The sequence below is a fragment of the Dermacentor albipictus genome, chromosome 1 (assembly GCF_038994185.2).
Source record: "Dermacentor albipictus isolate Rhodes 1998 colony chromosome 1, USDA_Dalb.pri_finalv2, whole genome shotgun sequence".
Taxonomy (NCBI): Eukaryota; Metazoa; Arthropoda; class Arachnida; order Ixodida; family Ixodidae; genus Dermacentor; species Dermacentor albipictus.
The window spans coordinates 60793240-60804877 of NC_091821.1; the positions used below are offsets into that span (position 1 = coordinate 60793240).

Consider the following 11638-nt stretch of genomic DNA (forward strand, 5'->3'; position numbering starts at 1 on the left):
GCATAGAAAGATGTTGCTTCGTAATATGCAGCCTTTCATGTGCACTTCTGGCGAGCTGCCACATGCACTGATGCATAAACATGAACAGAGGTAAGAGGCGAAGTTGCTGTGCAACCTACATGACGCTTTTAAGAAGATGTATCTCTAAACCTTTCTGTTTTCATAGGCGATCAAAATCACACTGAAGCAACAACACAAGAAGGAAGGACAGAAAACACAGCGAGTAGGCAGATTGAGAAGACGAGGTAGACCAGTGAGAAAGGCTTTAATGAGATGGAAGAGGCCAGCCCTGCAGTGTACAGGAGTTAGTGCTTTGAATGAGATTCATTAATGAAAATGTGTAAAGACTTTGCTGAAAGAAAACTAGCAAAAACAAATGCCAATATAAAATAAAAGGACAGAAATAAGAGTATGTGCAAAGATGCATGGAATCAGGCACACAAATGCGAAAACTAAGAAAAACTCAAATATAAAGAAATGCGGGAAATAAAAAAAATTGACAAATGCAAGAAAACACACACATTTACAAACAGACCTGGGTATAGGTATTATAGGAGCACATTCACAAGCTGCTGTGCCTACCTTCTCGTATGTTTTTTTTTCTTAACCGTTCTTTTAATACTGTCTTGGGAATTTTTAATTGCAACATATCACAAGAACTGAAAAGCAGCGCGAAGCTACGTTGTGGGAAACCATATCGAGCATGGCAACACAACTTATGCGTGACTGTGCCACAGCATGCATTCTACAGCTTGCGCGCGCGGTTAGCACTGGTGGAAAGCAATCAATCGACGGTGCCACACAACGCACGAGCACCGCCGTTAGATGCTCGGCCATCTCACTGCTAAAAACGATCGTTCACGCTAAGTTGACGGCGACAAATCTTTGCTTTGGAGGCTTCTTTTGCAAATATTATCTGTTGAGACGCTCGTAGGTTTGTTTCACGTGTGCACGCCTTTCTCATTTCCCCTGAGAATGGTATTGCTCCACCACTTCACGCCGTCCGACGAGAAACGCAGCGACAAAGTACACGAACACACTTGCCGCTGACAGTAGGCACCAGACTTTGGCAAACTTTTCTCGTCGTAGCTTCACTCGGGAGCGAAATAAAAGAGACATGGAACAAACAGGAAGGATGTGTGTTTGCAGCGGTCGCCGTGGGATCCTGTTTTCAGGCAAAGCATAGTGCAGTGTCAGTGATGCTTGCTGCAATGTTTCTTCGCCGGATCACGGCTTGGAATAAACGCACATGGCAAAAATGCCGCATCGTAAGCTCGCAGTAATATTTCCAACATGATAGACAATCACAAACAGTTCGGGAATTCACTGTGACGAGGCGTTGACGCGCACAGCTGACGCGACTTCACCCAGTTCAAAACCCAGGAGGCCATCTTTTCCGACGGTGGGGTCACCGGCCGTCTGGCGCATGACGTCGGTCCGGAGTGCGCGCCCATTGGTGGATGTTCATGTGCATCTGCCTCGGAGGAGTAAACGCCCTCTTCTTTATAAAGTTGTATCCGACTATAGTGTGTATGACGAGAACATGACGCTTGCACAGATGCAAGCAGACATTGTTACAAAAAGAGAAATTTAAAACAAGGGACCATGTGCGACTTTTTCAGTCCAGTTTAGCTGGAATAAAGTTCGGTTTTACGACACAGATTTTTTGGACTCTTCTTTTACTCTGGCTATTTTTTGGTCCCCTCCAGGTCCGGAAAATCGGTTGGCTACTGTATGTTTAAATTCCCAGACACGCAACTGCTTGGTCTACATGTTTTGCACCTGCACAGCCTTTGAAGAATGTTTTTGTTACAGTGCCGTACCACTTATAGAATAGAAATTCGCGACTCTGGCGATTTAAGTTATAAGTGGTCTATACTATACTACATGATACTAGTTATGCTTTACCAATTCAGATTCAACAAATTTATATGCAAATTTTTAGGGTGTGTGAATATTCAAACAGTTCAAATATTACTGAATGTTATGTGTTTAATATTCGTATCCAATTAAAAAAATAGATATTTGGAAATGTTTGAATATTTGATTGGATACGAATATTTGAATCAAATCAATTATATTGCTGGCTGTGCGGGAGTAAACACAGTTCTTAGCATTTATTTATATCTAATCTAGGAATATTGTGGTGTTACGCTGAATTTTGTGATAATTTCAAGTTGCTAGTAAAATTTCGCCTGCAAAGTACACTTAGCCACTCAACATATAAACTTTGCAGGAAAGCCAGCCTCTCAGTAGAAAGAACACGAGTTTGCAGAGAGCGAAGGTGCACTTCTTTTTCCTTTTTTTGCAGTGCCAACCCCAATTCTGAGCTTATTTCTTGACAGCAAGTGCAATGAGTGACGATTGGCACAAGGTCAAATGGCTCCGAGTTTACGGGCATTTGATGCGGTATATAAGGCACAGGCTGGCGAGGATATCTAGTGGAAATTACTAAATTTTCGAACTTAGCATGAGCCAAATATGCAATGTTTTAGTATAACGGCTTACTATTCTAGTTTTTTAACACTGACAATGCAATTGCAATGTTCCACCATAAGAAAATTAACCCAAATTGCTAATAATTGCATGTGCATATCGTTATTCGATATTCGAAGCTAAGTATTCGTATTCGATTCGTATTCGAAAATTTAGATATTTGCACACCCCTAAAATTTTGCTTCAGCATTGATACACAATATACAATCAACTAAATGAAGTTTCTCCAATACTATTCACCACTGCCAGTTGGGCATGTGTAGGCCTGCCCTTCTGACACTTCATATTCCTACAAAATACCACTGAACATGAAAAAAGCAGAATGTTTGATCTTTTAAACTCTTCAACAACTAATGTAACGTAACGCAGCCTAACATAACACTACAGTATACTAATTTCAACGGCTTTTGAAAGTTAATATACGTATCACACACTGTGAACAGGCACAAGGGTGTCTTTACCTCTCTGTTGTAGAAGTGCCCATTGATGGAACAACGGCGGCGCAGCTTCACTCGTGAGGAACGAGCCTTGCTGCGCAGTGTCACACCCTCAAAGCCATTGGCATCTTCACAGGCCAATGACTGCTGCTGCGCACTGGTGTCAGCCAGCAAGTCCGACAGCGAATGTTTGCCGGGGTTCGGTAGCGTCCGATAGCTGCGGCCAATTTCTGATGAACTGCCGTTTGTATGGCTCTCACTGCACTCTGGATCTGAAAGCTGGACCTCTGCAACCATGTTGTCAGTGCTTGCACTCATCCTGAGGCCACCATTCTTGCCTTCTGTGCCATTTTCCATGCTGCCACCACTTTCCTTTTCAGGTGAACCATTCTGCAAGTACTTGGACTGAAAAAGAAGAGGTAGGAAGGAGAAGAAATGTTTAGAAAAAGCAAGCTGCAGCTAATGTAAGCCCTGCCCCTAAATAGAGAAATGTGTACCATTGTACACTGCACCACAAAACAGTTTACTCAGAACAAATAAGTCAATGTGAAAGGCATCTCTTGCAGGTTGGTGAAAGACAGCCTCATAGAGTCACTCAAACAAAGAAATCTTTGCCTAGTGAACAAAAACACCAAAGCCATCCGACAACATTAGGGCTGAAACACGAAGTGTTTCTTCACACCACACCATGTAGCGGGCACGACCCGGGTAGCCCAATGGTGAGATGCTTGGCAAGGTGGAAATGCAAAGTTTCCGGTACTACACAGATAGTATTTCAGATTTTATCTTTTAAGTTGTTTTCTATGGGAACTGCATGAAAAGTCTGGGCTAGGTGTGCCATATAGTCAAATTTGGGATATTTAGCAAAATTTCTCGACAGTGTGTCCAGGGGCCCCGCACAAGCAATGCCTGGCATGGGATGTGCTGCACCCTGTGTAAAACAACATACCAGTAGGAATACTTGAGTAGAAAGTGCTGCTCCCCCATGTGGACTAATTGTGCCACAATTACAGATAAATTCTCCAACTAGCACATAACCAGAATATGGGTTGCACATGTTTTAACATTCCTCTTGCGCTAAAGTGGACTATTCGGACTTGCAGACGCTTCTTTGTCTTTGTTGCTCACAATTTTTGCCTTTTGGATAATTTCTACAACGAAAAATGCAGTTTTACACATTTCTCGTTTGTTGAAAGCACTTGAGCCAGCTCACCTGTGTGCGATTCTCTTTAAGAGCTTATACTATAGTTTCCATGACCATGTAGAGGTGGACAGCTTGCTATTTAGCTCTATAGGATGAAAATTTGACATGAACTCACTGTGGCAAGACAATGGCTTTGCATCTTCACTAGACAGGCCCTTTGCGCATCATCTGCTCTTTTTTGCATTTATTATTTTTAGTATATGTGTAAGTGACATGTTTTATTTCACAATTATTTGAAAACATGTAAAGCCTGTGAAAAAGCAACAGCTCAGGCAAGCTCCTGGGATTCTACAGTCCATAAGAAGAAATCACAAACAGTAGAGAGTCCCCCTATGTAAACTTTCTAAGTAGGTAAACGTAACGGAGGGCACCTCAACACCAGGCCTGACACTGCAACTTTTTTGGGATGTTGGAAAGACAGAAGTTTTGCCTCCTAAAGTATTCTTGCTTTATGGAATAACCACCAGCCACTGTCACGCAGTTGAGCACCGCAACACCAGTACAATTAAAGGCAACCAGGTAAGCCATGTGTTTATCCCCACTCTGTGCCAACGAGATGCCTTTCATTGGAACAAACATCACTGCCAAAGTTAAAGTATAGAGCCGAAAAGAAGCAAAGTAAATTAGGACTACTAAATCAATGCACAACTGCATCATAAACAATAAATCCAGAAGTGATTTGGCTCAAACCCATCCACCTTGTCTTTTCAAAGTACCACATAGAGCGACTCCTTGTGTGTCTCATGAAACAAGAAGGAATCCAGGCACCTAACTACATCCCGAGATTCTAAGATTAAAGTTTTTTTTTTTAAATCTCAAACACGACCACCTGGCACTGGATAAAACCTTCGATTTCATGATTAAATCAGCATCGCCAAGAGGAAACAAAGATTTCATTTAGTGCTTAACCAACAGACTCCTGTTTTGATTGTTCCCCGCATAATTACTGAGCAGAACTCATTGCCACTATTAATGCTATGTAGCAGTGATTCATCTGACCTAATTGCGCTTTAATATGGGTTATTATTTTTGCTCAATTGATGACTTTTCTAACAGTACTGCTGGATTTCAGAGTGTCACACACCATGGCTTTTGTTGATGTTGACTGCATTGCAAGATCTCTCATTCATCCATATTATGCATTACGATTGTTGCGAATGGTATGCTCTGTGTTGCAGTGTGGAACATTGTTCTCGTCATGTGACATACTATTATTTTGCTATTCATTTCTTTCGCCAGCACTTGTTTCTAAACATGCCGATGCCCCTCATTCAAGGGCCTGCAGTATTGTGCAAATAAATACTGATCGATATGATCGTCAAGCCTGTGAGTTCAAATGATGAAGTATGAATATATGAGTAAGGTATACAGTTTAATGGCAAACGTAAGCAAACAGGTTAACAGCCTCACAAATCAGTTAATGACTAAATAAATGGGATACAACAGTGCATAAACTTAAATCCAAACCATAAATTTTTGGAGGGGGCCAGCACTGTTTTCAACGAGGCAGTGAACATGCATAAATAAAGCATATGTGGGCAAACATGATTAAGCCTGAGCAAGTACTAGATGAAACGCTAAAGCATGTACTCCTTTACAAAATTTCAGCAGGCAATCAAAGTTTATAAACCCTGGAGTGAGTCACACTCATCTGCAGTCATTCCAGTTGGCTGGAATCTTGGACTCGGTACAAGACAAATAATGTGAATGTGAAGGACACCAGCAGTTCCAACAGCTGTAACAGCAGGACTAGTTTCTATGTAAGGTGCCAATGAAAGTTCATAAGGTCTATGAAATATGCTCAATTCCTGTTTTGGCTGTGCCCAAAGATGCATGCCATCACGCTCACGATGCTTAGAAAGAAACAGCAGACTGCAGCCCAATGCACTCAACTGCTGAGTTACAGATAACAAGCTTGCAAATATGTTGTAGTTCCAGCACAATCTGTAGCTGTACGCTCCCCCCCCCCCCCCCCCCCCGCTTTTTCTTAGTGTGTCTTGCACTAAATCTCTCCAAGTAAGGGAGAAAAACAAGAAAATTATCTACAAGGCTCCATACCCCTCTGTCCTTTGAATTGATGGCCAGTCGACTAAGTCGCAGTGATGTCCTTCTTCTTCGTACAGGGATACGGTCATCATGGTCTTCTTTCAGACGGATCACTTGATTCACTCCCCAGAAGATTCTGATGGACCCTTCCAAGATCAGGCGGCCATTTCTCTGCAGATACCACCCCATCAGTCCCTTGAAATGATACATTCACAGCACTTGGAAGTTACACCTTATGTTCTTTTATCACTTATAGACAATATTGGCACCTGGAAGCAAAGCAAGAATAGCTTGTAAGTGTATGACATTCATTCTTATCATGAATGAGTGTTGAATTCGGTGTTCCCTATGCACTACTTAAAACAAAAAATTACAATAATACACAAAGCAACGACCTGGAACATCCAGAAGCCCGGGAGTGTGTATGCAGGTGCTAAAAGACAGAAAGTGCCACACTGTGAACTAGGTTTGTTTTATTGATAGAAACAAAGAAACAAAATACGAGAGCTGTCACCATTTTCTTTTTCTATCTCATTAATTCCTCTCACTGTTGCACTGCAACACTGCACTCCCAAAGAATTCCATAGAGTGGCATTTCAGTACATGAAATGAATGCACACTAGCATACACAACTCTATTTGACCTTTCTATCAAGTCACATAAAGAAGGCTGTATTATGAGCCCTACGTTTACCTCAAGTCAGCACAAGGCAGCAATTTCTTAGTAGCCAGTACATACAAATGCCCATTTAAAGTAGCCTGTTGCCATATCTCATGACAGCAATTTGAAGCAGCTTCTTTAAAAAAAAATTTTTTTTTTGTCCAAGAAAAATTCTGCAATGTGGACTGCGCAGCAATTATGGCTATACATGAGTTCACAAAGTCGTAAAAGATTTTTCAAGGGGGCTCAGCAATATCTTTTATGGAAGATGTGCAATGTGTCTGGTACCAAAAAACATGTCCTCCTGGATCTCTCCCAACAAAATCTTTGAACATGCCTTGTTGTGTAAATGGAGTCACTAGTAATGAATATCTGCTACTGTCCCACCCTTGAGGCCTTGCCCTTTATTTTTCAGTTCCTACTGTACTCAAAGCTGTGTGCTGCACTTGCATAGAACAATGCCGAGTATGCTCCATCCCATCCTCACATCCAGCTTTTGATCAGCAACACCTTGACAGCATGTGGTGTGACCCACCAACCATTGTGCCATCCATCTCGGAGTCCATAGGGGTCCATCGTATTGGAACAGAGGTGGCAACAGCATGACACTACTACCCTATCAGTGATGACATTTCTCTGCTTTAAACAGATGCACTGTTTAGCAACGACACTTGTTTATGTGTCACACATCATATGTTTTATTTTATTTTCCGATATTTTATGTGATCTGCTGATTTTCGAAGATCTACATCTACAGACTCGCATTTAATGTCGCAAAATGTGGCTACAAGCTGCACATACAGGCTCAGATATTCATAACAGTATCGCAATTTTATTTACTTTATTGAAGAAGTATTGCAGGGCCACATTATTTTGCCAAAACACAGACATATCATGAAAGAATACATTGTGACTTCTATACCTACCAAACGGCTTTGAACGATGCCGCTTTTCCCCTCATAGTATTGGTTGTAAACCTTTAGTTTTCCTTCCAGATGATTTCTGGAAGAAAAATGAAGCGTTAAGTTGTAGCATGCAGTGCTTTTAATATGCAGCGAGATTCTTAACAAGTGATCAGAATGCTCAAGGAAATGACAGCAAAATATAAGACATCGTTTCATATTGATATAATCAGTAGTCATGTTCTCAACTGGTTACTTTCAGGGATACTTACATCTTTAATGATGTAGCATTGTGCACAATGGCTCATTGGATTGGCAGGCATTTGGTCACTAGCTTAGCTGATGGGTGTCCATTAAAAGTGATATCCCCAAAAGCAATCAATCCAGAATACCAGGTATGCCAGTAATTGTTAAATCTTTACATCTAAATTCAAACTGACAAGTGTGCAAAAAAAAAAAAGTGCCCCCTAAAAAAGAAGCAACACCCTGTAATTCATTCAGTATTTGCACCATTTGTTCCGATGACTTTATATTCACTAAAGTGCTCGTTTGTTTTGTTCGCAGAAGTATTCTCATTGTTTGCATGCCTTTACATGTGCCTTCTGTTCACCAAAAGTATTATGCTGATGTACAGCACTGAGTGAAACAAAAAGTTCCATTCAGTATCCTCAGCTTCAAAGACAGTGTAGATGAAACAGCTTAGGAGTAGAAATGTAGGTGTCACTTAGCCCCTCTGTGGTGCATTTGAAATAATTTCTGAGTACACAAACAAGTAATAAACTATCAAAAAGCTGCACAGATTAAGGATATTTTTCAATTGATAGCTTTGAGCCTTTGCGACTGCTCTGAGTAAAAGGGTACATCAAACCTACTGACAGGTCGGTCCCTTCAAAGCGTACCTTGGGACAGAAGAAACACACTGGCGGTCCTTGGTGTTTTTTCCAAAGCTTGTGTGTGCCTCAACTTGTGAACCATGGCCAAATAAAGTAGGGCCAAAAAGGACACTGTAGCAAGGGACATGGCAGTAGGGAACCCCCTTGTGCTGTTTGAAGCGGACAAAAATTTATGAGTATCAGTGGCCTCATCATGCTTCACCGCTGAAATGTGCACCTCTAAAGCAACTTAAAAGCATTAAATTATTACAATGTGCTTCGAGTCACGTTGTGGAGAAGATGCTAAATAGTCACGCTGCAGCAAACATAGTCTCTTGGAACCAGGAGGCACAAAAGTTTCGCTTAGTGGACATAACTTAAGTTTTCATAGCATGGCAGTGTAAACTGCAGGCTTGTTCATCACGAAATGCATTACTGCCATCCACTGTTCGTCAACAGCTGCAAAACTGTGTCTTGTTGTCACAATCGAGAGCCTAAACATTGCTACAAGAATATTTCTGTTGTAAACCCATACTTTAAAGGTTAAAGAATACCTCAGATGTTCTCAAACAGTAACTAAGAGATCTCCAAGAGGCACAATGGTCAAAACAAAACCCTGTACTCTCATTTGTTTTTCTGTGCTACCTTGCTGTCATAACTCACACATATCGCCTATTTCTGGCACATGTCGCACTACAAGTACAGTTCGGAAATGTGTAGCCACTGCTAATATTGTTCATTTCCACTAGTAAATATAGGGAAGCTGTAGTCAATGTTTTGAACACCCTCAACGAGAAGTCACTGCTGTAAGAATATAAATGTAGGGAAAAGCAACCCATAGTGATACTTCCCCGAAATGCGATTCCGGGATAATACCTTCATAGAGTGACATTTTGGCTACCAAACAACCCGGAGCTGCGGAATTTCGCTTTCATGCGGATGCAAAATTACGGTAGTTGACATATGTAGTCGCAGCTTTTGTACCGCCTAGTGTCACCTCATGTGGCACAGAAACGCCGCTGAATTGGATGCATCCCAAATAAACACTTAAACAATTTCACGCAGCAGTGTGTCGCGTTCCGTGGGCACGAATAGAGGTCGACAAAAACATTCAACAATCATTTGTCTAGCGAGTTCACAACCGACCTAAACAATAAATTCACTAAAGCCAATCACCAAAAGTAAAGGTAGAAAGAGATGAAATAGAGGTAGCAGCACCTCAGCGTGCTGTCCGGGATTCAGCCTTTTTCCACATTCTTCACAGCGTAGGCACTCCGGATGCCACTCATAGCCCATTGACGTCTTCCGCTCGGCTGTGGCGTGCGGGTAAGCGAAATGAAATTAGCAATTATTATATTGTTTAGTAATGTGGAGAGTTGGGCGAGTTGGCGATTAATCATTATACCATGTTGGTGAAGCAGCGCACTAACCAAGACAAGGCGGACACACACAATACACGACCCTCGCTGCTGCTGACTCGCCGACACTAACACGATCGCTGTGTCGGTGTATTCTTGTGTCTCTCCGCCTTGTCCTGGTCAGTGCGCTGCTGCACCAACACGGTACGATGACTATATTGTTTGCTTACAAAGACAAAGCACAACCTTCCGCACTTATCACTTTTGCGCCGCCTGCTTGATTAGCAGCAGTCTTATCAATAAAATTTGAACACGTAATAACACTGCGTTGAAGTAAAATGACAGTTGTATCGCGTGGCTACGTGAATTCTTTAATCAAGCTAGAAACGCATGCATCTATCGTAAATGAATATCTCCACGCTCCAGCAAAGAACGCTCTCTGCACTTCGTTTACTAATAGATCCTTTAATAAACACAACATGTTGTTGCCTTAAACATGACTCACGTTATTACGCAACACAACAGTTGGCACTGGAAGTGCCTTCTCTGTTTAATCTTTATATCCTAGGGCGCAACTTTAGCGATCATACAGCGACGGAAGCGATGAGCCGTCAACGCTGTCAGTACAGCACAAAGGAGGTAGTCAGCAGTCGCTCAACTTACCGAAGTAAACAGGCTTTCCACATTTTCTGCACGTCCACATAGTGATAGTGAAAATGTAAGATGCTCATTAGGCTTCCAAGTGAACGATAACGCATCAAATTTCGCAATATATTTAACTCAACTTACAAGTTAAGAGCAGCACACAAGGAAACCCACGACTACCACATTACCAACAACACAGACGATAGGATATGACATCACGTTCGCACAGTTTTAACCTTTAACTGCGTATTCATAACTTTCATTGAAAGAAATCATAACCTTCAGGACAAATAATTTTGTGACCTCCTAAATTATTGTCGTAAACAACTGACACTAGTGTAGTGTGGTCTAGTTTCCTAGAACTATTTTCTAAATGCGAGATCCCAGATCCCGGCACATTACCTTGTATCCATCCGCCATTCTAAAAATTTACCAGCCAGCCGCTTATTCGCTTCCTTGCATGATCGTCGTTCTTTCTCGCGGCGCGAATCTCAACCACGCAAACGTGTAGGGGTAATGACACATGCTACTGCATTTCCGCTGGAGGATGAAGAGTTAGCGCAACTTATTATGCACGCCAAGCCGGCGTGCGTTAGTATCAAACACGCAACCACGAGCGTCGTGCAGCTAAGGAATGTGTGGCGTATTCTTGTAAACATCAAAGTTACAAACCTAAATAAAATTAAAATAAACAATATTAAAAAACGTCGCCCAACGTGGGGCTCGAACCCACGACCCTGAGATTAAGAGTCTCATGCTCTACCGACTGAGCTAGCCGGGCACTGACGCGTAGAATTCTAAACTAATTATTGAGGGCTAGCTCCACCCAACTAGAGTGTACTAGATTTTAAGCCAATTAATCTAAAAACGTTGGCTCCACCCATGGAGGAAGGAAGTTTCCTTCATCCATGGCTCCACCACTGGAAAAGCTGGCGCCGCGGTCAGCGTGACGGGGTCGGAGGGGTCCACGATGGAAGAATACTTTTCTTCCACCGTGGAGGGGTCACATGGACACAGC

The 11638-nt window shown here is 42.0% G+C and overlaps 1 protein-coding gene and 1 non-coding gene across 10 annotated transcripts in view; both read right to left on the reverse strand.

The window, feature by feature from the left end:
• Nucleotides 1-11143, reverse strand: part of Rassf (Ras association family member) — a 44054-nt gene extending 32911 nt beyond the window's left edge. For 4 of the 9 annotated variants that reach the window (XR_010569648.1, XR_010569647.1, XM_065452063.2 and 1 more), the window contains exons 1-6: nt 10639-10931; nt 9836-9930; nt 8645-8787; nt 7770-7845; nt 6196-6354; nt 2958-3338 (exon numbers count right to left, since the gene is read on the reverse strand). Coding sequence is in view for 5 of the 9 variants with exons in the window: in XM_065452063.2 (XP_065308135.1) it covers nt 2958-3338; nt 6196-6354; nt 7770-7845; nt 8645-8787; nt 9836-9930; nt 10639-10678 (894 nt within the window). In the remaining 4 variants the exon portion in view is untranslated. Of the gene's footprint in view, nt 1-2957; nt 3339-6195; nt 6355-7769; nt 7846-8644; nt 8788-9835; nt 9931-10638; nt 10932-11022 lie in introns of those variants that run through there. The other 5 variants (XR_010569646.1, XR_010569645.1, XM_065452061.1 and 2 more) reach the window with 3 other exon arrangements.
• A 185-nt stretch (nt 11144-11328) lies between these two features.
• TRNAK-CUU (transfer RNA lysine (anticodon CUU)) lies at nt 11329-11401 on the reverse strand. The gene has a single exon. It is a non-coding gene; the product is annotated as a tRNA-Lys (tRNA).
• Nucleotides 11402-11638: the final 237 nt, after the last annotated feature.